General features: G+C 45.8%; 2 protein-coding genes across 5 annotated transcripts in view; one reads left to right on the plus strand and one right to left on the minus strand.

Moving 5' to 3' along the window:
- LOC144146998 (branched-chain alpha-ketoacid dehydrogenase kinase-like) overlaps positions 1 to 12,923 on the minus strand; it is a 33,775-nt gene extending 20,852 nt beyond the window's left edge. The window contains exons 1-4 of one of the 4 annotated variants that reach the window (XM_077679002.1): positions 12,854 to 12,897; positions 12,567 to 12,637; positions 12,153 to 12,484; positions 6,717 to 6,785 (exon numbers count right to left, since the gene is read on the minus strand). In XM_077679002.1, coding sequence (XP_077535128.1) covers positions 6,717 to 6,785; positions 12,153 to 12,332 — 249 coding nt within the window. In that variant the 5' untranslated portion in view covers positions 12,333 to 12,484; positions 12,567 to 12,637; positions 12,854 to 12,897. Of the gene's footprint in view, positions 1 to 6,716; positions 6,786 to 12,152 lie in introns of all 4 variants that reach the window. The other 3 variants (XM_077679001.1, XM_077679000.1, XM_077678999.1) reach the window with 3 other exon arrangements.
- A 189-nt stretch (positions 12,924 to 13,112) lies between these two features.
- Positions 13,113 to 25,348, plus strand: part of Ns3 (nucleostemin 3) — a 55,514-nt gene continuing 43,278 nt past the window's right edge. Inside the window, exons 1-2 of the mRNA XM_077679003.1 lie at positions 13,113 to 13,270; positions 19,995 to 20,127. Coding sequence (XP_077535129.1) covers positions 13,193 to 13,270; positions 19,995 to 20,127 — 211 coding nt within the window. The 5' untranslated portion in view covers positions 13,113 to 13,192. The remainder of the gene's footprint in view (positions 13,271 to 19,994; positions 20,128 to 25,348) is intronic.

Consider the following 25,348-nt stretch of genomic DNA (forward strand, 5'->3'; position numbering starts at 1 on the left):
AGCACGTTGACCCAATTGTGGCAGCAGGGGACCGTTCAAAGGGTGTCTCCACCCTGTACGGCGGCGCTGGTATCAAGGTACCCTACTGCAGCCAATCTCGCACCGTTCACGCGTTTGTTTACGCTACTGAACCTAAAGGGCACCACTATACCGTGGCAAGCCATTTTCTGCCTTTGGTGGCTTGCTCTTGTTCTGGGAGAAAATAATCGTTCCGTGAAGCATAGTGCTCGCTCCACAAATATGGTCACATAAGACACGTTGCTTGCGTCAATCGCCCAGTGTCGTCTGAGACAACCCCAAAGCGCCGCAGTGCTGTGCAGCTAAACCAAGCATAGCGCGCTCAGTACCAACAGCAGTACGCATCAGTTCTTCTTTATTTGCATGTGCTTTTGTAACTTTCACTGTTTGCCCCACCATTCTTATTGCTTTAAAGAGAATGTGCCCTAAATTTAAGCGCAAATAGCTCGTTTTGCAAGCTTATAAGCTCATCCTAATTTGCGTTTGCTTTTGCCGGCCTCCGCCAATCGCAGAGCAGGCTGGTATGACATTATAGGTTCTGTTGCGGGAAATGAGCGGGTGGGTCGCATGGCCATTCCCTTTTTTCTTAATTACACAGCTTATTTGAGCAAAGTTTACGTTAAAACTGGTGTCAGTATGATTATAATGAGGCCGTCTTTTGAATGAACCAAACTTGTGTTTTGTCTTCATGGCTCCTTTAAGGGGGGACGAGGAAAGTAAAGCGACTTTTTTATTTATGGACCAAATAGAATCAAATTAGGAGCACTTATGTAGCTAACCATTCTAACAGCAAAACTGAAATCAGATTCAAGATACCCTCTATACTTTTCAACTTGGAAGACTAATCACCTGAAACTTGCATTCAGCATAATTAACTAATTAGGCAAGAAGTCAACAAGATTTTTACGTCAGTGTGATCAGGAAGGTCTATTCTGTGCACGGAAGCTATTAGATTATTGCATTATATCCTTTAGGCATGAAGAAAGAACAAAAAAAGTTTTGCCATTACTTTCGAAATCCGAAATAGTTTCATGTCAAAAAGAAAGTGAAACCTCTTTCTTCTTGGATACCTAAAGGAAATACAGAAACAATCTAATCTAGCTTCCTTGCACAGAACAGACCTTCCTGATCATGCTGACATAAAAATCAAGTTGAGTTCTTGCCTAACTAGTTAATTATTCTTGGAGCGGCTTTGTGAAGGTAATTAGTCTGATAACTCAAAAAGTATAGAAAATAATCATAAAATGATTTAAGTTATGTTATTAGGTAAGTTAACTACATAAATTCTCCTAATTTGACTAAATTTGGTTCATAAGTAACCAGGATAGTTTTACCAGCCACGTTCCCCTTCATAGCAACACTGGAATTAAACATCGATGGATTCTTTGGTGAAATGACCCACGTGACCGCGTTGCTACACCGTGGCATCACTAATATACAGTCAATCAAGAAACCGCGCGTAACTTGGGGTGACGCACCAGTGACACCACACTGTTCACACCTCACCCAGGTGATCGTGATGTCCTCAGCCCTTCACACAAGAGCATGCTTTTTCCTGTACATGCGACCCAGCGAAAAATTGCCAGCCCTTTCTCGGTCCTTGAGGGAGTCCTAAAGCACGTAACACTCCCTGCAGAAGCTGCAGGCATATGTGCACAACAAGCATGTGCATTCTTTTACCTTGGTGTTTGTTCTTGTCTTAAACGAGCCGACAATGGTCTGTTTTGGGTCATCTAACGATCTGTCATCTTTAATCCCCTTTCAGGGATGGCACACCCCGCCTGCCTACTGAAGTGTGCTGTCACACATCATCCCAACCTGACTGAAACTTGCGCTGTTCCCTTTTCGTGACGGAAAAGCCACATAACCAAGGAATCCTTCACTTGGACTCTCAAGAAGACAACCCCCTTTTCAAGAAAGTTTCGACAGAACAATGCAAGTAAAAGAAACAAAAAACACTTGCCCACCTTCATGGGCAACAACTAACCACCGAAAGTATGTGCCTGGCAAAATGATAACTGAACAGAATTGTATTCGAGCTTTCCAAAAGCGGGGCTGATAAGTGGGGCAGAAGGGCAGCAGCTGTCACGACAGCTAAATTGGTATACGCGTCGGCAGCCAGCCTCTCTACTTGCTTTCTGCGCATTTTGTTATGCATCAGGGGCTTTTTCTCTTCTTTTCGCACGTGTATTCTTCTTCCTGCCTATTAAACAAGCTTACTTTTTGTTCACGCACCCGCGCTGCCGCCTTCACCATGTGCTGCACAGCAGTCTATACCTTTTATCGGAGCACACAATTTAAAGGAGCCATGAAGAGAAAATACAACTTTGTTCAATTTGAAAGAACTAGGATTCAGTATCTCACTCAGCTCCATTACAGCCACAAAAGATGTTTTTTAACGACGAAAAAGCAAGAAGTATTTAAAACTGCCAAATTTTGCGCCACAGTGACGTGTTACGAGCAAGAATGACGTCATACGGGCCAACAATAAAACATAATTTTCAGTGCGTTAGCTGCACGTTAGCATTCAAGCGATGCGGTCAAATGGAACTAGAGGCCCCATTACAGACGTCCAGTCCTGTGTCGTTGCGACAGGTCCGTTAGGCGGCCGCCAATCGCACAAACAAGGTTCCGTGACGTCATAGAAAAGTTGCGGGAAATTGGCTGGGGTTTTCGCGACTGCTTCACACGTTTTCTTTAATATCTCCGTTATTTGTTCGAGGATTGCGATGATAGTGGTATCATTGTTATCGGGACTAAGCAGTCTTTCTAATAAACCCAACTTGTATTTTGTCTTCATGGCTCCTTTAAGGCTGTGAACACAATGGCTTTGTACACATATCCAAAGGCATGTCCTGTAATAGGAGCCCATGCTGTGCCTGTGTTTCCAATTGTGAAATGGTGATAAAGGCAAGTGTGATGAATGCGGAGCTTGTTTCGTTAACGTATGCTTTCCTGTTCAACTTGTTTTGTTTTCACCTACATATAAGCGTTTCCTCGTTTCTTCCGTCATAAACAAAGTTGAGGTCAAGTATGTGTTTCGTCCTTCGTTTACATTCGCCCTGTGTGCTGTTCACTAGCACCAGGAATTCCTTGGGTAGCACCGAGAGTGCCCGACTTGGTGCGTTAATTGTGACCGTCACCCTCAGCCGACTGTGCCATTATCTGGATGCGTCTGAGCAGCAGTGACCATTGGTCGTTTCGTTTGAACGCTGCCCGACGTGTCGAAAAACGTGCTCCAGCAAGCGCCTTGTTGCTACCGACAGTGCAGTGAATGGAGTCGCCTTTGTCTGTGAGACTCACTGTTTCCCGCCGCGTGTCTTACCACCAAAGCAACGGAAACATTGCTATAAATACAACCTCAAAGTACAAGATATAATGCCAGGGGGGCTGCTAAAGGTTGTCAAGTGTCAGGTCTACAGGGTAAAGTAGGATAGTCAGCTGCTAGTCTGGCGAAGTACATAAGACCGACCGCATTTCAACAACATACCACCATACTCTTCGAACCTTTTGCTAGTAAAATGACGAAAAGAAGCGCTTATACCTTTAAATGCCTTTGAACGGATGTCATTCAACTCATATGAAGAGTTTTGAATGCCATTCAGAATCTGCCGTGCTCCACTGCAATTTCGATGTCAGTGGAAAGCTTTAACAATTGCTCACCGCAATAAAGTGGCACTGGTGAATGAAAAGTAAACAAAGCCCCACAATTAAAAATGCTATTTGTTTGTTTTAAGTGCTCAGCTAATATCCTTTTTATTGCTAATTTAGGACGCTGCGAGCGAAAGTGCAAGAAATAGCATTCAAGAGCTCCAAATGTGTCTCAGGATGCTCATTTGGCTCGACGGTCATTTGAGCTGAATGTCATTTAATTAAAAATCCATGGAGCAACACAATATTCACATTTGAGCCGAATGACATTCGATTTGAAGGCATTCGAGATTCCAGTGTAGCATGGCTCATAAACGATAACAAACAAAAGAGCTCAGAAATGCGAGTGCTGACTAAGCTCTTGTATACTCCACCAGACAATATAAAGGGAAAAAGTGGAGTGACAGCAGATGCACATCAATGAAGCAAACACACACACACACTAAAAACAAACAGCTGCCTGACAAGCGAGTGCAGCCACCGAGTCATCGTCCAAGCAAAGTACGCTGGGATCCTTCTTGTCAAGTACCTTTTTCCATCAATCAATCAATCAATCAATGAGGTGTATTTTTTGCCATATCATATGTACAGCGAAAAAAGGTGGTAGAGAAAAAGCTGCACCTTCCCAGCTTGACAAAGCTCTAGCCACCCGTACAGAACAGCGGTAGCACGTGAGGGTAAACAAAAAGGTAAAAGGAAGAAGAAGACAAAGGAAAGAAAGAAAGAAGAAGGTAAACAAAGTACAGTCGGTAAAATTTACATGAAAGTACACAGTAAATGTTTACCAAAAGTAGAACGCGATCAAACCGCAATAATGCATCAAAAATAAATTAAAACACGTCAAATAAAATGCATCTCGCTCATGAGACGAAAGTGTACTCTTCATAACCGGAATAATAATAAAAAAAAAAATGAAGGAATCCCGCAAGTCAAACCACATATAGACAGGATGACCTGGAACAGAAATCTTAAACCTTAAAATTAAACAATAAAAGACAGGACAAAACCAACAGCAGCAATGATTTAGCAACATAACAAGGTATACAACAGGCTTTGCAGTACACCAAAGTGTTTCCAGGTACTATTATGAATTCTTAGAAAAATGTAATGATTGTATACCTTTTCAAAGAATAAAATATATAAAGTGACATTTCGTGCTTACAAACACTCTCACAAGAACAATGCAGAAAGCGTTACGAGGCATGTTTAGAATGTTTATGCATCTTCCCTTCGTGTAGTTTAGTGTGGTGGGTCATGTGTGCCGAATTCGTTCCGTTTTGTAAGCAGTGCGCCAGAGAGGTATTTGCCATGGTGGTGTGTAGCGTAGGGGATAAACATTTGTAGGTCTGTTGAGATGCGCACATGCTCTAAAAATCTGTAAGGCACTTTTGTAGGTAGATAAAAGACTGTACAAGTGTATATTTTACGCTTTCATTATCGCGTTTATGAAAGAGTGGTCATGTGTGCTCAAGATATGGTACATTGATACAAGTCGATTTTTTTCTGTAGAAAGAAAATTTTGTGTCGGTTAGCTGCAGTGGTAAAAGCCGACACTAATGCACAGTAACAGAGCTGCGAGTAAAAAAGTGTGTTGTACAGGAGCTTTTTAATCCTACATGGAAGCAAGTGCATGCTGCGGTTTAAAATGAGCATTGTTTTGCTAAGCTTTGTTGATAATTTCCTAATGCAGTCGTTCCGCGACATGTGTTTGGAAAAGGTAATGCCCAGTGTCTTTACAGATTTTTCAACTGCAATAGTAAGGCGGCCTAGAATAACAGTGTCTGGAATTGATACAATGGTATTCTGGGTCCCATACAACACACATTTTGTCTTTGCTTCATTGAGTGTCAAACTGTTTTTTCGGCACCATCCTTTTAGCTGGTGGCAGGAGCTGCTGGCAGTACGTGTTATTGTTTCTATATCCTTGCCACGAGCAAACACAGCGCAGTCATCTGAAGCCTACTGAAGGAGTATGGTTTGACAAACAATGGCTTGTCGGGCAATTGTTTTTCTTTTACTGTGTGTGCGTGTGTTTGCTTTGTTGACGTATATCTGACGTTACTCCACTTTTTCCCTTTATATGGCCTGGCGAAGTAAACAACAGCTTAGTTGTTAGTCAGCGCTTGTGTTTGCAAGCTCCTTTCATTGTCCTCGCTTAAGCGCTGTTTTTCGCCATATACACGGAACCAACTAGCCCAAGTTCAAAGCTCATTTCGACCAGTAACATCTCTACAAATTGGTTTTAAAGCCACAACCAGTTCTCAACGTCCATCTACACACGTTCAAAGAATGCTCTGCAGTGGCATATGGTCACCTATCCCATGTGCACTTCAGAACTTGTACAAAATAATTAGTCGATGTCCTGCGGAAATGCCTTTTGGTTTTCCTTTCTGCCTGCCATGTGAGGGATCGCCTGAAGGTTTCTTATGTACACAGGTCGCCAGTGTAAATACGGTGTAGCTTTCAACAGCAGAGTTGTTTAAGCTTGAGCTTGGTCCAGTGGCGTTAGCAAAAAATATGAAGAAAAAAAACTGCGCCACTTGTAGAGGGTGCACCACCGCAGATAGGGTATTAAAACAGTGAAGCCGGCTTTCGCGTCAGCTCGAGTGCAAGCACATGGGGCACGGCATATGCGTATGTGCGTTCCTTACTATACCATTTTAAAGGTGATGGTCTTTCTTGGGCAACTAAAACGCAACAATATTGGCGTGCTTCGCTCGCACTAATGGTGCAAAGGCTGGAGAAACAACAGAGCTGCGGGTCAACCTAGCTTTTTCCCCCTGGGATCCGCTGTCAGTGTGCTGACCAACCGGAACGACCTAGTAAAATCCGGCTAAACTTAGCCTTATCCCTAACAGCTACTAGACTAGAAAGACCATTTCAAAACCACACAAAACTTAGCAAAACCAGAAGACGCTAGGTCGGCCCCCTGCTATGCTGTTTCTCCAGCCTTGCACCACTCGTGCAAGCTACGCCAACTTTTTTGGCCACGCTTGTTCCCCGAGGCCTTCGAGCATGCACGGCTCCTCCGACGGACTGCTACTCACCAGCAAGTGGCTGCCATCGGGGGATTTGCCCGAGTACAGGATGGTGGTCGGCGTTAGCCTCACGGAAGGCTGCACAGGGAAAGAGGGCGGGTGCAAGTGAGCCAACATCCACAACGACCTTGTTGCTGTACAGCACATTCCAACACAGAATCCACATTTTCACCACTCAAACAGCGTATAATCACACCCCCTTACCAAGGAATGTGCATAACTATGTGCCGTTTGAGTGACGCCAAAGACAGCAGCACAGAAAAAGTTACTGTACACAGTCTAAAAGAAAGAAGCATGGTTATTTTTTCTGCGGTACTTAGTGGCCACAACGCCAATTAGCACCACCAGCTACACAATCACAACGGGAAGTTGCACACATTTATCCCCGTACTACGTCCCGCAAACCCATTACTCAACTACCTGTCAGTAATGGAAATGACAAACACGCCATTTTTCTTTCTCGTTTTCCTTCTTTCACTTGTTCGTTTCCTCTCGACTATGCCTGTTTGTCCAACTTTGTTTCCATACGCGCTAAAAGCTCATCGTTTCAGCGCACATCAATCATGATTGTTCAAATACTTCAAAGTAGCTGACAGGGCCCCTCCAACACTGGTTTTTCAGGAAAACATGGAACACACCCAACTAAGTTGTACGCGAGTAAGAAGACAGGCACGTTGCTGCTTGTGTGAAGCTTGAATGGCAGACAGATATTGAGACGCAGCCCTGAAGTCAAAATGTGGTTAAGAACAGGAAGGTGCGCCTATGGGCAGCCCATGCTTGGGTGAAATTCTCTGAGTTCCAAATAGAGCCAAAATGCAATTTAACGAAACTGGGGGAACAATGAATTATTTCGCTAAATCGAGAACTTCGGTAAATCGAGTTAAGTATTTTTCGTTCCCTTTATTCGGTACATTAGGTTATATACTGTGGCGGCTTCCCGGAGGCTTATGCGGCGGCGTATTTGCGAAGCGTAAATGCTCCGAAAATAAAATTGCGGCCCACACGTATGAAAGGAGACCACGAAAATTGTTACCTGGACAAAAATGGCCCCCGGGCGGACTACAAATTTATTTCCCCCCAAAGAGGTCGGTGATCTCTGCATGCATGTGCTTTGTAAACAACGGCTGCGTGGATTTCTCGCAAGCTTGTACAAAGTCCAGTGCGTCTTCCGTGTCCTCGTGCATTCCGGCAAACATCTGCAGCAGACCAGGGATATCCGTCACTCGACCCGGTGTCAGTGATGGATATCCCTGGCTTCGATATTTTCGATATCTTCATCTTCGTCAGCTTTTTCAGCCTCCACTTTTTCCACGCTTCCTACAAGCCGCAAAATATCTCCGTCACCCAAAACTTCCATAGTGACTGCGTTTTCGTCACAGCTCATGTAGTCGGAGTAGCTTATCCCAATGGGCACTTTGTCCACTGAACGAAGGTGCTACCATCCATCTTCATGATGGAGCACAGGACTTGGCAGGCTCCATGTCCGACACGCTCGTCACAAGGTTTAGTTAGCGGTGCGCTTGCTTGCACACACAACTTCCGTGCACACGAGTAGCCATGCTATACAAACAGTAGGCTTAGCAACTTGAACTTCGCCGGTGCCACCTGGTGGATTCAACTCAAAATTCCAACTACCGTTTTGCGCTGCGCAGTTTCGTAAAAGCGGGACAAAGGCGCACCGCGATGTTACCTTCAGCACGCCATGAATCAATTTTGAGGTGTTCTCTCGAAAACCACCAAAAATTAACACTTTTTGAACTGCATTTTTTTTTAGAAAAGCTTGTTAAACTGGGACAGTTCATGATATTGGTTTTGGTATTTCGAGTTACTCAAAGCATCAGTCTCTTGGGCGTCTGAGGAGGGAATCGGGATATCTTCATTAAATAAGGACTTTCATTAAATCGGGTTTCGTTAACCGAGCTTTGACTGTATGTCCGTTTCCCATTCATTTCAGCAGCATGATGTACTTTAAAGTTAGAGAGCTTCTGACATGCACAAAAATGAACGCGTGCACCTCGCTTGTTATGCATCACATTCTGTCACCTGCCTTCAGCCAATAAAGGCTCGGAAGACAGAAAAAAAAAAAATCAAAATTAAGGGCCCACCCCATTTGAAGATACCATGATACCTAGAGTGAAATTGTCTTCTTGTGTGCGAATTTTCTACACAATAAATAAATTTGTTTGCAAGCTCACTATTTTGGGAATTAACCAAAAGTGCCGTTTCAGAATGCTTTGTGGGTAGTGACATATCGACGGAACAGAAACCAGCGAAAAAAGACGCAAAACATGAGGAGAGACGAGACAACACAACGCTGTTTTGTTTTGCGTCTCTCCTCGTGTTTTGAGTCTTTTTCCGCTGGTTTCCGTTCCGTCGATATGTACCAATTGGCCCAGCAAGCTGCACTTCTTCAGTAGTAACATGCCGGCAGGTTCGAGAGTCTCACCCACTTTCTGAAATGCCAGCTAAGCTATAACGGAACCTATAACCTCACAGTGTTCTTGGATGCAAACCACAACAGACACGGAGTTGTCAAAGGCAGGGTAGCTACTATGCAAAGCTCTGTAGGCCACCTGGGAGGCATAAAGACGCAAGACAAATAAAAAAATTACCTGGGGCACTTAAGTGTGCGTACGTGCTTTGAAGGCGAAAGCGTAGTGATTATCAGACTTCTTTATTGCTGAATCGCATTTGCGTCTTCCTTTAGTTTCGTTTTCTTCTCTTACAACGTGAATTACGCCAGCAAGTAGACTGGCACACACCACAGCTCTTCTAGAATAAGGGCTATATGCATGGCTGGTGCACACCCGTTCTACTCGCATACCATCGTGTTCAGGTATCCCACGGCACGCACTATTCTACCACGTTTACGTTCCCAATTCAGTTTCGCTAATTTTGTGAAGGTGGCACATTAGCCCTTCAAAGCTTGTACACATCGCAAGTGCAAGTGTTGGCACTGCTTTGAACGGGGAAAAAACATGCGTCTTTGTTGCAGCCACCGCAGTTGTTTGACATAGTTATCTTGATTGTATACCAGCCAGCATGTCAGTGCCTTGTCAATGCATAGTATCAGGGGTGTGCTTGTTTGCGTAGATTCTGCTGGTACGTGCTGTGATAAGGTGTGCGTGTCAGACCCTTCGCGCCTTGCTTCCCACTTATCCGTGTTGATGGAGTCAACATTCAACTGCCCTATTCCTAACCCAAGTGGGTATGTCTACATAGAAACATTTCATCGGATCACCGATTTTTTTATTTACTGTTAACAGCGATGGTAATTTTCTTGACGAGTTTTTTGCAGAATGAAGCACTCAAGGCGTTCGCCTTAAAAAAAGTTTGGTCAGGAGCACTAACAAATGATGAGAGCGTGAAATTGTGGCTCCCCAAACATGGCCTTCTGGAATTTTTCTACAGCGATGCACTTCTCACCTTTACATAAATTAAAATCTCGAGAGAAGATGTAAAAGAATTCTTCCGTGTAATTAGCGCTTTCGAAGAGTGAAGAGCTCACTAACACTTCTGTTTTTACAGCGGCTACATTTTTTCAGGAATTTTTCGCGCGCTGCAGGCAACCCACAATACATGAATGAATTAGGCCCTCTTGTGCTGCAACATACAATGTCTCCCAGAAGCCTATGCAAATATGCAATTTGGGTTTTCTGCAGTTTTTGTCCTCATTTCATTTTGGTTCTGGTGTATACAGCACTTTTAGCATGGCATACACAGAACTGAGTGTGGTATACAGCAGCATCTGCACCATACATCAACGTCCTAGGCGATTCGGTCCATTAATCACACGGTGTTGTGTCACAAGCCGGTTCGTAACAAAGGAACAGTTGCGGTTGGACGACTCAGCACACAAGTAATTTGTAGTAGAGTAACCTGCAGTTTACTCTTAACAGGGTGGGAATAAAGCTGACTCCAACACGGATATGTGGGAAGCAGGGTGCGGCAGTTAACTCTTACGAGGGAAGGAATAATGTTGACTCCATCAACACGGGAAAGTGCAAGCAAGGCGCGAAGGGTCTGACACCCACACCTTATCACAGCAGGTAGCAGCAGAATCTACGCAAACAAGCACACCCCTGATACTATACATTGACAAGATAACTATTAACACAACTGCGGTGGCTGCAACAAAGACGTATATTTTTCCCCGTTCAAAGCAGTGCCAACACTTGCGATGCGTACAAACAAAGCAAAATGAAATGTGCACATTTCTGACAGACGTCTCACATTCGAGTTCATAATGCACGTAAATCACACAGGAAACATAAAACCATAATTCAAATCAGTTAAAAAAAAAAGTCGACCAGAGTGCCACTGCACGCATTCAACCTGCATGGAGAAAAGCTTGTTTTTCACGCCCCAAAAAACCGTTGGCAGACCGACGACTCCTTGATGTTACTAAATAAAAACTTTCAAGGGCGACTTATTTAGTAACTTGCTCTGCACTCCCTTTTTAGCTCTGGCGTTCGTATGGTAAATAAAGAGTTCAAACGCTCCCCAACTCCGCCCGTATTCAACGAGGCGGACGCGCGAGCGATCAATCAACGTAAACAAACAGTCGGCAGTTGTTGGCAAACAGCCTGATAAGGAAGGCGCACGCTTCTTAGCGCGGGCATCGTCGTTAGCACGCCGTAGCGGAATCGTTTAAAAGACGCGTATTACTCTTACGAGAATAAAATGAATCGCGCCTCCAGAGGCGGAAGGCAAGAGGAGTCAGGCGAAAGAAAAAGGCGGGGCGAACGGGACCGTCTAGGATGACGAAACCGCCGCTCGCAAGACACGTTCTCCGAGGGGCCAGCACTAGCGGCACGTGTTCGCAGCGTGCGCTACTTCCAGTGAAGTTAAAAAAAGAAAACAAACACGGGAAACAGAGCTACGTTCCCGTGCCAAGCTCGGCGCTGACTGCGCGGTTGGTTGGTTGGTTCGTTGGTTGGGCCAGGCAGCAGTGCTGTTTGCGTGCAAGACTAGCAGGGGCGCGAATATGCGGGTGCCTGCCAGATAGGTGGCATGAAGCCGCAAAAACACCGCGCTAGAAACCGGCAAGTTTGCTTGTTCGTGCGCACACAGCGCAGCGCAGTAGTATACAAGCCCAGCGTCTCCTTTTTTATAAAGCACGAAGTGTTGAGACAAATTTAAAACAAGTGCGATTGTTGTGGGTGCCGCGGTTTGCCACAAACTGTTAATGTTTTCGCGAACCGCAGCATGCTTCAATCCAGTTCCGCGCCACTAAAACCAACAGCATGCGGCCCATGCAACTAGTCCGACTGAGACAGGTCGGTTGGCCGAACCAACAGCACGCGGCCGACACCCAAAAAGTACTCCGCTCATGCAAATCAGTTGCGCAACCATCCGGTGATAAGCCGAGAACGAGTAGCAGCGCTGAGCGAGGGATAAAACAGGGATATGGGCGATAACAAACAAAAAAGTGCGAAGACCCACCTTTGCGGCGGCGACGTCGATGGCGGACTGGTTGTAGAAGGACTGCACCGTGCGTGACTTATCCTTGGGCTGCGGGCTCAGCTCGGCGGCGGCCCCCTTGCTGGCGTACGCGATGGAGCGGCGGCCCGACACCGCCAGAGCCGAGCGCTCAAGCAGCGCAGCTGCCGCTGTTGTTGCCATGGCCGGCTTTCCGCGCCGCGGAGCTTTCTCGGGGCCCGCCGGAAGCCGCACAGCATTGAAGAGGGCCCGAAGACGCGAGTCAGCTGGCCCCAGGGACGACGATCAGCTGGGCGACGCAGGCGGGGAGGGGCGCAGTGCCGGCAGGACGATCGCTGTGGCGGGGTTTGCGCACTCGTCGCGGCATTCGGCCGACCGACAGCGAGGGAAGGGCCGAGAGTGAACGAGCTCACTCACCGACGGGTGCTGCTTCGCAGAGACGGCGGACGGCCGTCGATCTCAAGAGACCCGCAGCCGCGCCGATCGCTCTGCGCGAGAGCAAAATGAACACGTTGCCCGTCAAAACAGCCGCTCTCCTTTGCGGATACACAATACGATGCGGAGGGCGAACTTCGAGGCTGAGTTGAGCGACGGGCCTACCGAGTTATAGCGTACAATTTTCTAGTTCTGGCGGCGTCTTTAGCCTTAGCAACAAGGTTCAGAGGTTCTGGTCGCGGAACAGGGAGGGAGGGAATTTTGTTCACCCAGTTTAGCGAGTTCTGAACGTGAGTAGAGGCTCGCAATTTGCTTCTGTTTGCTTCTTGGAGGCAGCGCTGGCAGCGCCCCCATCGCTTTTTATGAAGTATTGCTTCTTTTATCCTTATCAAAATAAAACAGCAAGGTTATTTATCTTGTCGCATAAAAAGTACAATAAATTCACACAATAAACTCACTTTGTTTTCAACCACTCATTCGATAGGGCAGCGGTAGGGATTATTCAAAGCTCATCGTGCGGCTCCGGTAAAATTTAGATCCGGTCCTATTTCGCAGCGAGTTTAGGAGTTTAGCACGTTGGCTGGGCATGATTTTTGAGTGTCCGCGGAATGACTAAAAAGAAAAACGCGGGTGGCCTCGGCCGCAGCTTGATCAAGCAGAAGCCAACCAGCAGACTTTATGATTCCGTAAGTGTTGTCCAGTCTCAATCTTGCACGAGTGTAGACAGGTTTCGTCCGCGCTGAGCTGCTTCAAAAACGAAATCATTCTCGGGCAGTGATGACAGGCCCTCACTTTGCATGTTTATTGCGAAGTAGCAATTTGTAAGCCGCAAACCTTGGCCGCTGCCAAATGTCACAAAAACAACCTCATCGTTTGTTTGCGAGACAATTGGGAACAGGGTGGTCATAATTGCGGGCTAGGTCTGCGCTGTTTCCTGTTCGACGGAGACTTTCTATAACGACATTGCCCTTTTCATATCCCTACGTTATAACGAATTCGCTTTATTTAAAATGTAGCTTTATTCGAAAACCGCAGCACCTAAAGAGCAAGACATCCCCGCTTTCAACGAAGCATCGCTTATAGAGAAGCTAGTTTCCTGTTTCCAGGACTTCATTATAAAAAGTGTTCACGGTTCTTTTGTTACGGGAAGTATTTCCATCGCCAACTGGGGTGGGAATTTCGAACTAACGAGCGCTTCGAACTGCGTAGATGAAGGGCTGTACCGCAATTTTCGCGGGTGACGCGTTATGACCTCAGTTTCGTTGGTTCCAGAGAGAAGCAGAAAGACGTTATGGCCAGTTAATCTCCTGGCCGAGAGTGATAAGCCCTTCAGCATAACAGAAACGCTGTGTCTGGTGGCATATGCTCGGCATGTCAATTTCCAGCAGCAACAAAATCTGCCAGGAACCGGCAAAATTTAATTACAAGCGAGTGGATTCAAATGGACCAGCGAAACGGAATCGGTTCCTGGCTGAATCCGAAGTTTTATCACCGGATAACACAGAACGCCAACAGCGGAGTAACCAGTGAAACACATAACTCACCATGGATCAAACAAATGATCTTTAGGACAATGGGTGAGGATTTGTTCAAGGCTGCCGTCGCTATCAAAAGTGCACAAACCTTGCGTCGAAACACTGCGTAGCACCATCACGTGATGGTTGTCATGGTGGGTGCCCAGCACATGAGCATCGTTTTGATCTCGTTCTCATGGCAAATAAACAGCTAACTTTTCCTCATCTGAGGAGAATCTAAATACAGGCATTGTTTCTTAAAATACCATGCTAAGTCACGGTTAGCAGGAACACAAGAGTGTGAGCAACAACCCAGCACAGAACCAGTGTGTGCGCTCACCCCGATAACAGCAGCAAAACATCTTTATCACATCAAGTTCTCAATTTCTGGTCTCTTCAGGCTAGCATGCTGAATCACCAAGTCACCCTGACTGCATGAAAAGCTGCGCGATTTCTTGTTCCCACTAACCGGGATTCAGGTAGTACCACACTGTGGGGTGTTTCGCAATGCACCTGGGGGTATTTTTGAGCTTTACACTATGGGGTTTGCAGAGCGGTGCCCTCTCTGCAAACCCCATTGGGTAAAGCACAAAAATACTGGCTAATACCTCTGTTACACGGGCACTTTCAATCCGGATTGAAGCGAAACGCGATTTACTTTCCAAGCACGCTCGACGCATCACCGCTGCTACACGGCACGCTTAAATCCCGATTGAGAAGTTGCACTGGCTGCACTCGCGTACGCCGATGTCGCCAAAAACGTATTTCGCGGCCGGCACCTGGTAACCTTGCAAGGTCGTTGGTATACATAACTACGTAAGTGTTATCACATGCTTATTTGAATCAAGTTATTTGATACAACTTGTGGTGATCGTTGTAGTTGTGACCTTCTTTGCCATTACTCAGCGGGGATGAGAGTATCATCTCCTTCGTCCGATCGTGCTTGGAAACTTCAATCGCACTTTGGGAACGGGGATTGAGTTCGAGTGGGATCGGGCTCGATCACGATTGAAACTGGCCGCGTAGCAACGCTCGATCCGGATCGACTCAATTTCGATTGAAAGTGCCCGTGTGACAGGGGTATAAGGCATGCTGCATAGCCCAGGGACACAGGTTCATTTTCCAGTCGCGGTGACCGCTTTTCAGGTGGAGGTGAAAAGGGAAAATGCCCGTGTGTCAAGATTTCGGCGTATGTTGAAGATGCCGAGGTAGTTGAAATTAATCCGGAGCCCTCCACTACGGTGCGCCTCATAGCCTATGTGTAGCTTCGGTGCGTAAAACACCCAAAATCAGAAAAGGCACACCTCGAGGGCACAGTTCTGTCACAACAATGAATGGTGTTAGTACTCCAACTGTGAGCAACACGTAGATGCTCTGCGCTTTTCAATGAGTGGCAAGAAGGATCCCCTAAGCCTATTTTTATGCTGGATAGAAGGCTACATTAGAGTGAACTAGAACACAGAGTGGTTCAAACGAGCTGCGAAAAATGAAGCGAAAAGAGGGTAACGACAGGTGAACCCCCCGAAGCCTTGCGATTGTCTCGCCACCTTGCGGCGATCAGTGGCAACTTGAGCTTCTGCATGGACAATTTAAAAATAAACAAACAAATAAATTAATAATATATAAAATTATATGAAGATATAAGCTAGCAAATAATTATTTACATAAATATTTGCACTTTATTATCACTACTGGGAAGAAGAGAAATTCCCTCTATGCTTGCGATGGTGGCGGCGCCATGCGGCAGCCACCAACAACTCTCGCGTCATCTGCTACATGAACTGCTGCGACGCGGAGCCTGCATGGCAGATAATGCACCCCGTGGCTTGAAGACAGCTCATACATGTTAAAATCCGGGTGTGACGCGAGTATACCTCATGGCTAAAATATGCACCGTTAGAGCATCAGTTCGCCAAATATATGTATCCTCGCCTAATCAGCCCTCGGTTCTTAACATTTGGAGAAAAGCGCTGCCGGGCTCTCATAAAAGCGTGTTCATGCACCTCGCTGCATGAACACACACCGATGAGATGAAGATTCAGCAAATGTGACGTTGCATAGAACAAAAGCATGTATAGGCATAGAGTTTCATACAATGATATTTGTATGAAACTATTCGGTGTTTAGAAAATTGCGCTGCCGTCCTTTCTTATAATCGCAAACTACAAATTTGCCAGTGATTGTGTGTTCCAAGGAAGCACGAATATTTATTTCACTGTCAGATTATGAATATTGCATGTCTTGCCGAACAGAAAGTAAATAAATACTAAAGGCCTATATACTAACCTCGAAGCGTAGTTAGACAAGGTTTCGTGGACATTAAAATAAAAAAATAAAAAATAAGATATAACACTGTCCCGCTTGTGGGAATCGAACCCCAACCGTTTGCATGTGAAGCGAGTATTCTACCACTGCGCCTCATTTCGAAGTCTTGTGATCGCAGCGCCCCTAAAGAATTTTACCCGTTTTTTGCTTCACTTTTGATCTATTGAAAGTGTAGGCGTTGTAACCACTCTGTGTTCTAGTTCACTCTAGCTGCATTAAAAGCATAACTCTGCACTCTCAAGTTGGGCTAAGCTCCGTAAAAATGCTCTAAAAAAGATAGCCCCACAAATACAGGCTGGGCTGGCAGGTGCGATGAATTCGAACTAGCAGATGCAGTCGTTCAGCAGAGTACACAAATTTGGGATTTTCACATTCTAAGGTCTAGCATATCACATGCATCAAAGTAGTTAGTGTGGTGCGTCGATCGACTCAGGCATTATTTTAGCACAATAAAATGCAGTCCCAAAATTTAGGTGTTGGTATTTTTGTTTTTGCATTTACAGTTTTATGATAGCTCTACTTTATCGCTTTGGGAGCACAAGCAGTGGTGACCCTGCTTCCAAGGGCATGGTGTTGAAAAATCACGATGCATGTACACCCACGCATAAGACTGCATCCGGCAGGCATTCTCAGATAATGAATGGCAGCCTAACATTGTCCCTGAAGAGGAAAGTGTATGACAGCTGCATCTTACCGGTACTCACCTACGGGGCAGAAACTTGGAAGCTCACTAAGAGGGTTCAACTTAAATTGAGGACGACTCAGCGAGCAATGGAACGGAAGATGATGGGTGTAACATTAAATGACAAGAAGAGAGCGGAGTGGGTCAGGGAACAGACACGTGTTGAGGACATATCAGTAGAAATTAAGTTGAAGAAATAGACATGGGCAGGGCATGTAATGCGAAGGCAAGATAACTGTTGGTCATTAGGGGCAACAGAGTGGATCCCTAGAGAAGGCTAGTGTTGCAGGGGGCGGCAGAAAGTTAGATGGGCAGATGAGATCAGGAAGTTTGCGGGGATGAATTGGTCGCAGTTAGCACAGGTCCGGGATAATCGGAGATCTATGGGGGAGGCTTGTGCCCTGCAGTGGGCTTAGATAGGATGATGATGATGGTGATGACTAGGACAAACGACGTCTCCACTGCATGAACACACGCATTCGGGCTGTCAGGTAAACATGTGAGACAGCGTTTTCTGAGGAGGCGGACCCACGGACACGTTAGACGTGCATTTTCACTATCACCATGCAAACTTTGCCGAGAAACTTGAGAGCACAGCAGAAGCACCACCCTGGGGTGTCTTTCAAAGACCTTGGAGCACTTCGCAATGAGTTTCATGTCCCACTGAAAGACCACGTCGGCACACATTCGATAACCGCACTTTGTCACTTTGGGATCATGTGTCTATGGACACCGTCAAAGCTATTGGTCTTTCACCTCTGTTTAATGAGCATGGGGTTGAGGTGTTCAGCTGGAATTGAGCCTGGGGATATGTGGAGGATGTTGCAGGAGGGGGCTGGTGTTTTCACATAGTCAACCACCTTGAAATCCCTAGAAGTGTCCCATGTACAGCATCACTGTAAAGGGGGCTCTTGTTATCTCCTTTGTTATCTTGTACCATCTCCTTTGTTATGCTCTCACTTTCTTGGCAATGAAACCGTTAAGTGTCGTGAAGAACGAGCCATTGTTGAGTGAAAGGGGAAACATAGCATGATTGCACTTTGCTACCATCCAAGCTTCCAGGTCAGGGCTTTTAAGGCAGAGAAGCATCAAGGGCAAGAAAAACAAGGGATATGTGAATATAAACATTGCGACAAAGAAACGCGAGACTGTCTGCCTGGCAGTCTGCGGTTCTTTCAGGCCATAAGAAAAGGCCACTTGCGGGCACTTTAGTGGCTGGCATGACTAAACACCTCGTGTTACGGAGGCCATGAAGACAAAATACAAGCTTGGTTCACTCAAGAGAGTGCCGTGACCGTACAAGGAGGTCGTGAATGTTAAAACAGACTTCCAACAACTTCGGCTAGGTATCCACGGCAATGGCTCAGGCAGCCATAAATTACCAGCCACCTTCTCGACGGGTCTTTATGACATTGCAAAATCTTGTTTGTGTGATTGGCAGCTGCTAAACAAGGCCATTGCCATGAAACATAAGTGATTGTAGTTGTGCATGTAGTTTCGTTTGATTGTATTAGTACTATCCTGTTTTGTCACTGCTGACATCGTGTGGCGTGGATTTTGAAAGTTCTTCAACATTTCTAATAATTTTTCCAGTTAAAAGAAGTCTTTAATGGCCAGAATTGAGTTGACTGGTGGTTTAATAAAGGCTAGCTCTTTTGAATGAATTTTATTTAAAGTTGTATTCTGTCTTCGTGGCCCATTTAAACACAGCCAACAGACCATGATTATGGATTGCTCCCTCATGCTAGTATTCACAAAAGACTTCTTTTGAACCCATAGATTTTACATGCAAATAGCATTCTACTTCAGTTGAGTTGACTAACTCCACAGTTGGCAGGCGTGTCTTGTGGGAGGTGTTTTTTTGGTGTGTTGAGTTTTCTTTCCACAGCTGCAGTGTTCTGCAGAAAAAGACAACCAAAAAGGTCACACCCTCACGCTATTCACAGAAGTTGCAAGCTTTAAGATGTTCAACAAGGCCTGCTCTAATTTTTATCATTTGTTTCACTTGAAATATTCATAAAACTTGGATACTTGGAATCATAAAGGTATGCAGCAAATCAACTATCAAGCTTTATCTTAAGACCATTCGTTATTGACACACTTCTAAAAAAATTGATTGTCCTTTTGTGCAATATTATTGTTGTACCCAAGTTTACTGTTCGTGCATAATTTTTGAAGGCTACAATTGGGAAATATTAATCAGTGTACAACGTATGTCCGGGTCAATTTTTCTTTACATGCTCCAGTGAGTTAAGTTTACGGCAGTCCGACAGCTACTGTGGTTTATGATGGTCAGCGTAGCTTAGATGGGAATAGAAGCAATTGTGAAATTGCGTGGAGCTACCATTTTCATTGAAACCATTTCTCTGGTACTTGAAAAGTAAAAACCAGTGGTTAGAGATGCTGCACAAGAAGAGAAAGCACACATAGACGACCGCTTGTTTCTTCTCTCCTTTGGGCAGCGTCTTCGACCGCTCGCCGGCTTTCAGTTTTTAGATATCATGAACCAACTGCGTCCAGCAATCTGCAGTAGTGAACATTTCTATGGTAGTCATCGCACTACGTTTGCAAAATACCGTACTTCCCAGCATATAAGTCGCGGGCATGAGGGCATGACTCTCCCCCCCCCCCCTTTCTCTTGAATTTACACAGAGTGCAAGTAATGTACAAAACTTTCAAAGAAAGGGCTGTTTGTGGGGGCTGGGAAATACACAAAGGTCGTCCTTAGCCACGGAATTTTCTAAAAGAATGGCTGTTATGTGGCAGGGCGATCTACTACGCAACGGTGGGACTTGTATGCTTGAAAATGCGGTAGTTGAGTGCTGGGCGCTTGGAAGTCCCATCCGGGTGCGAGCTCTCTCTCTCTCTCTCTCTCTTTTCCGGTTTCAGTCGGCGCTGCACACGACGGAGCTGAATGATGGCTACGACTGGGCCCGAGCCAACGTGACCAGCATCACGGAGCAGAATGACCTCGACGAGTTCCTGGCCACGGCCGAGCTGGCCGGCATCGACTTCACTGCCGGTCGGTGGAAAGTCGAAAGTCTATTGATAGTTACAACTAGATGAACATTTCAAAAGGAGATACAATCGAACATGGATATATCAAACTCCAAGGGGATCGCAGAATAGCTTGAGGTATCGATAATTCGAAATATAAAATATGCCTGCCTGAAGATTATCTGATAACTTCTGCACATCGCTGAGAGCTTTCTGAGATTCTGACAAGTGATAGCTTACCAATTTGTTGCTCACAGCACGGAAAACTGGAACCACAGCGCGATGACCACTGCAAAAGTCTGTGCGATTTCTTTGCTTCTTCTTGTGCGTCATAAAGTTCACCACGCTGTTTTCAAGCTTACATATGCCATCCAAATTAGAAAACCTGGCCTACACTGTGCCCCACAGCAGTGGCGAATCTGAGCACTGACTCAAGCTAAGCTGCAGTAGGCAATGGACCTTTTTCCAGTAGCGATTTGCGCATTTGCGGGCTGGCAGTCCGCCATTCTTGGCAGTAGCCTCGGGCAAAATAAACAAAAGGGCGCCCCCTCATTTTGCTGCTTGAAGAGGGGTTATGCTTTCCAGCACTGTACCTTTTTATTTTTTCTTTTTCTGCAGCTCGTGGTGAGGTCGTACATGCATACAAAGACACTTGCAAAACAAAGGGCTAAGACGTTCGAGGCTGTCTATGCTGCGAGCACAAGGCTGCCAGTGAGGGAGTAATGGAAAAAAAAAAAACTAAAAAAAGGGGGGTATTTCGACCACTGCAGATTAGTCACGGAAACATGCGCCTGCTACCGTGACATAAATGTGAAAGGTACGGGTGATGGGTGGATACGGGAGGGACTGCAGGACCAGGATATTTTGCGCACGAGGTCTCCGAAAGCCAGATTTTTGGAGAGGCCTCGCCTTGCTACCATTTTTAGTTCACCACGGCGTCCGCTAGGGCGACCAGTACTGGAAAAAGGTCCATTGGGGATGTTTTCGGGGTCGCTAGTAGGGTCCATTTCTTCGGCATCGGTGATGTCCGCCACAGCCTGCACATCATTGTCAGCACTTACATTCTAGTGTGTCATGTCATTCAGAATGGCACATGGGAACACTGATAGCTCTCTAAATTCGCTCTCAGGGCACTCAGTACCGTCGTCCTCAGTATCCGAACACCTCTCAACTGGAGCCACGCAACAAAGCCGCTTTGCACACGACATGCTCCCAATCGGCCAAATCGTGACCGTGCTGCCTGCACCTTTACATCGAGTGTGACGAGCAATATGTATCGCGCTCAAAAATGCTGCGAGAAATTTCAAATACCTCTGCAGCCAACATTTTTTCACAGGCCTGTACCAGTCGAATAATGTCCGGTTTCGTCGCTAAATCCAAATTCTTTTGTTTTTTCGTGACCATTGCTCCCTAATGCGTCCCGCGGACAAAACAAACATGCACCACGCCGCATCAGTCCCCCTGCGCAAGCCACCACTGGTAACCGCTCACGCATGCAGAAAAAATGCCGCAAACCAAGCGTTTCCAGTCGGTTCCCCCTCCTCCTTTATTGCCTTTCGCACCTAATCACTCCCAGCGTTCTTGCTGCCATGTGGCCACCCCCCATGCTAGCGTGTGAGGAGGTGTTGAAGGCCATCGAAGCGACACGACACGCTTCCTCCTCACCAGGTGCGGCAGCGCCCTCGAGAAGTCATAATCTGTGCAACCACCCTGTCAGGAGAAGTACAATTGCAGGGGCACTTGCGACAGACGCAGTGTTCGATATATCGAATGTGCCCGTGATGATGAGTCGGATACCCACATATAACAGCACTATACTTTTGCACGGGATTTCCAAAAGGGATGTTCAGACTGTTCGACATCGGCAATAATTCGATGTATCCGTGCTTGATACATCTGTGTTCGATGGTATATCCAGGCGTGGGTGTCATTGTCGAGGCGCCTTGCCAAATTGTTGGCACCCGCTGTCTGCCGGGAATCAAGCTTGAAAGAGAAAGGATTGCTAGGTTAGAAACACAGTCGTGCGAATTTTAAGGACGACTTACAACAATTAAGTTAGATAATAAAAAAAATGTGGAAGGGGGGTGGCTCGCTACTCTTTCTTGCATTTCTCGTACGATGTCACAAGGGCTGGTTTATGTGATTCTAGTTTGATCGGACTACTTGAATGCTAGCACAAAGATAACATGCAGATTTCTGTGTGTTTAGTAAGTCCTCAATGACTCCACTTGTGGTGTTGTGTAGTTGTAAATCTGAAGCTATCTCTTTATTAGGGATGGTTTTGTGGGCTTTTTTTTGTGTGTGTGTACGTGTGTGAGAGACAGAGTGAGTGAGTGAGCGAGCGAGCGCGTGAAAATGTTCTTCTGGACCAAAATGGGATTAATATTAACAGTGTTACCCGTAAACAGTTGGTGGAATGTTTCTTAGACAACTCGTAAGCAAATGTGTTGTACGCATATTTTGATCTGTTTTTTTTTTTTTTTGGATGTAAGCATAATAGTTCATGCTACTTTTTTTTTCCTTTTTACTGAAGTACTTTAGGGTGTATGTAGGCGATTTTGAAGTGTTTATTATTGTTAACACGCTGCCGTCTGTAGGCGTCATGAGGCACCCTCGAGCGATATGTAACTGCTTTTCGCCTGATGTAACCCCAATCTTTTGTTGAACAATAAACATTTTGTTTTATTGGTTGATCAAAGGTTAAATTTAAAATGTAACCTTTTTAAAATATCGGCTTTTACGCAGAATGTGAATGAAGCATTCCTTGCCTTAAAGGGGTCATGAAGAGATTTTTAAACAAACTGTGTTGTATGGGTCCTCATAACTGTAGAACCTTGATAAACAAACAGCGCATATCTGTTTTGTTGCCCGACATCGGCGAATGTGAAAAAAAAATTCAGTTCCAGTTTCACCGAGGCTTTCCTCTTCAACCCGTGATGTTAGTTGTGACGTCTTGTGAAGAAGCCAATCACAGTTCCTTCTGGTCTGCACAACATGTCGGCATAGAGTGGGCTCGCAAAGGGTCAAATGAAGCCACTACATCGGCGCCATGATGAAATGCGCCCTGCAACTGAACGGGAGAGGTCTGATCTCTGATGCGACTGATCAATACGGTCGAACTTTCAGTCAACAACGCGGGCGAGCGGTACAGGCAGAAGTAAGCACGTTTAAAGTAAACCGGGTATTTGTACGCTGTTTACACTGTTTCGCACGAGTCTAAACAGTCGTTCTGCTTGCCGGCATTCTTGAACAAGCTTGCCGACGTCTGTCTCGCGTAGCCTGTAATGTGAGTTGCGCGAACGTGAAACGCTTGACCTAGCGAGATAAACGACCGAAAGCCTAAAATGGGAATTGGCTACATAAACACATTTATCGCGGGAACTTCTAGTAGTCGGAACTTTAAACCAACCCGTCGAATGGTCGCGTGCGATGCATCTCAAAACCATAATTTCAAAGGCATCTCCTATATTCTAAAAGCAATGAATTCTGGCAATATTTGGGATTTTTGTTCTTAAAAGGTCATTTAAGCAGTCAAAATTAAGCAAAGGCAAATGCGTTTTCTCTTCACGACCCCTTTAAGGGTAATTTCTTTAACAATCATATTGAACACAGTGCTTGAGCACAGTGATCCAAAGACTATCAGTGAAGAGAAATGTAACGTGCGAATGAATGCTTCATATGTCATTACATGCGTATATGCGTCACATAGGCCTCAGTGTCATTACTGCCATTGTAATGGGCTCTGGAAAATTCTTCTTCGGAACGATCAGCCTACACGAAGGGGGATTTCCTCAAGTTCTCCACAACAGCTTAGCTTTACTCCAATACGGCTCGCTCTGCATGGACAGCCTTTGTGTAACAGGAACCAGAAATACTTTTTTAAGGAATTGCATGAGCCGTCTAGTGCCTTGTAACATTTGTGTGCTGGCACATTCCAGGGAATTTTTTCCTACATTTAGTGTTGAATGCACAATGGGCCTCCTCGATTATCAGTAGACGCAAACCGGCGCTCGATTTTCTCTTGTATCCCTATGGGACTTGCGTCGCGGACTGCCCGCGGACCGTCCAGGACTGGTAAATCGAGAGTGCCCAATGTGGGATTAAAAATACCCTTCCTCCACCACCAATAATTTTCCTCCTCCACTTTTTTTTTGTGGCCTCTGCTTGACGTCTGGTCTCTATTTATATGCTGCTTCGGCCAACAGAATAGAGGCTACGGGGTGTTTTGTGCTTTAGTGTATTTGTACTCTACAAAATACGATGCTACGTACAAGCTGTCACCTGCTTCTTCAGAGGAAAAAAAATGGCTCCAATCCACGGTGCAACGGTGGTTGAAAAGCAAAGCTGTAAAGGACAAGCGCAACAATTGCCCATGCAGCGTCACTTGAATTCACACACATGGCTCTACAAAGAGTGAAACCAGAGGTTCTGCCAGCCGTTACCTGGGATTCGCGGGGGCGCATTCCCGAACGCAGCAGCGTCGGCCATGGCCGGGCTAGAGCGGTGGGTGCCACTGCTGTAGCCTGGCCATGCGTCGGAAGAAAGAAAACGGAGAGGAGCGTCATTTGAAGGATGAGACAGCGGAACCTAGCCATCCTGATGTGCTAGCTTGGGGCTACACCACCACACGACACAAGCGCAGACACCGAAACAATTTGGCATGTGAGCGTAGTGATTCCCATTTATAGCAATTTAAACTACTTAGTTTAGCAAGTTTGAGAATTGCGAGAAAGCTGAGGGAACTTTCATAATCGCTATTTATCAGAACCAGTTGCTTCTTTCGCCTTTTGTAATACCTTTTAAATTGCAACTAAATTGGTATTCCCCCAGTTTAGAAAACAGAGTCCCATCTGTGGCAAGCAGTGCGCGAAAGGTAGCATTTCTCTGGCGGCCAGATGTTTGTGTGTGGCCTCTACATTTTGTTTTCTTACCCTGCAAACCAATCCTTAACGTATCTTTGCCGTACGACCATTTAATTCCGTCGGGTTGGGGTTACCCAGGAGGTGTTGTCGAACAAGTTAATCAAGCCGTGCGAAGGAAGCATGCAATGGACGCGAAGCTGCGCCAAAACAGGCCCAAACAACCGTCACTAAAGCAGACAACAAAGCCGGCGGAATGGTCCTGCGACTAGGGGAGCATGGGGAGCGGTGGGCAATAGCGCCCATCCGCCGCGTTATGTACACTGCTCTGTGAGTGAAAAGCGCCCTCCCCCTCCATAGCCGCGTTGGTAGTTTCTTGTCGCGCAT

This window comes from Haemaphysalis longicornis, unplaced genomic scaffold (assembly GCF_048455015.1).
Source record: "Haemaphysalis longicornis isolate Haplotype H1 unplaced genomic scaffold, Haemaphysalis longicornis Haplotype H1 scaffold_7, whole genome shotgun sequence".
Classification (NCBI taxonomy): domain Eukaryota; kingdom Metazoa; phylum Arthropoda; class Arachnida; order Ixodida; family Ixodidae; genus Haemaphysalis; species Haemaphysalis longicornis.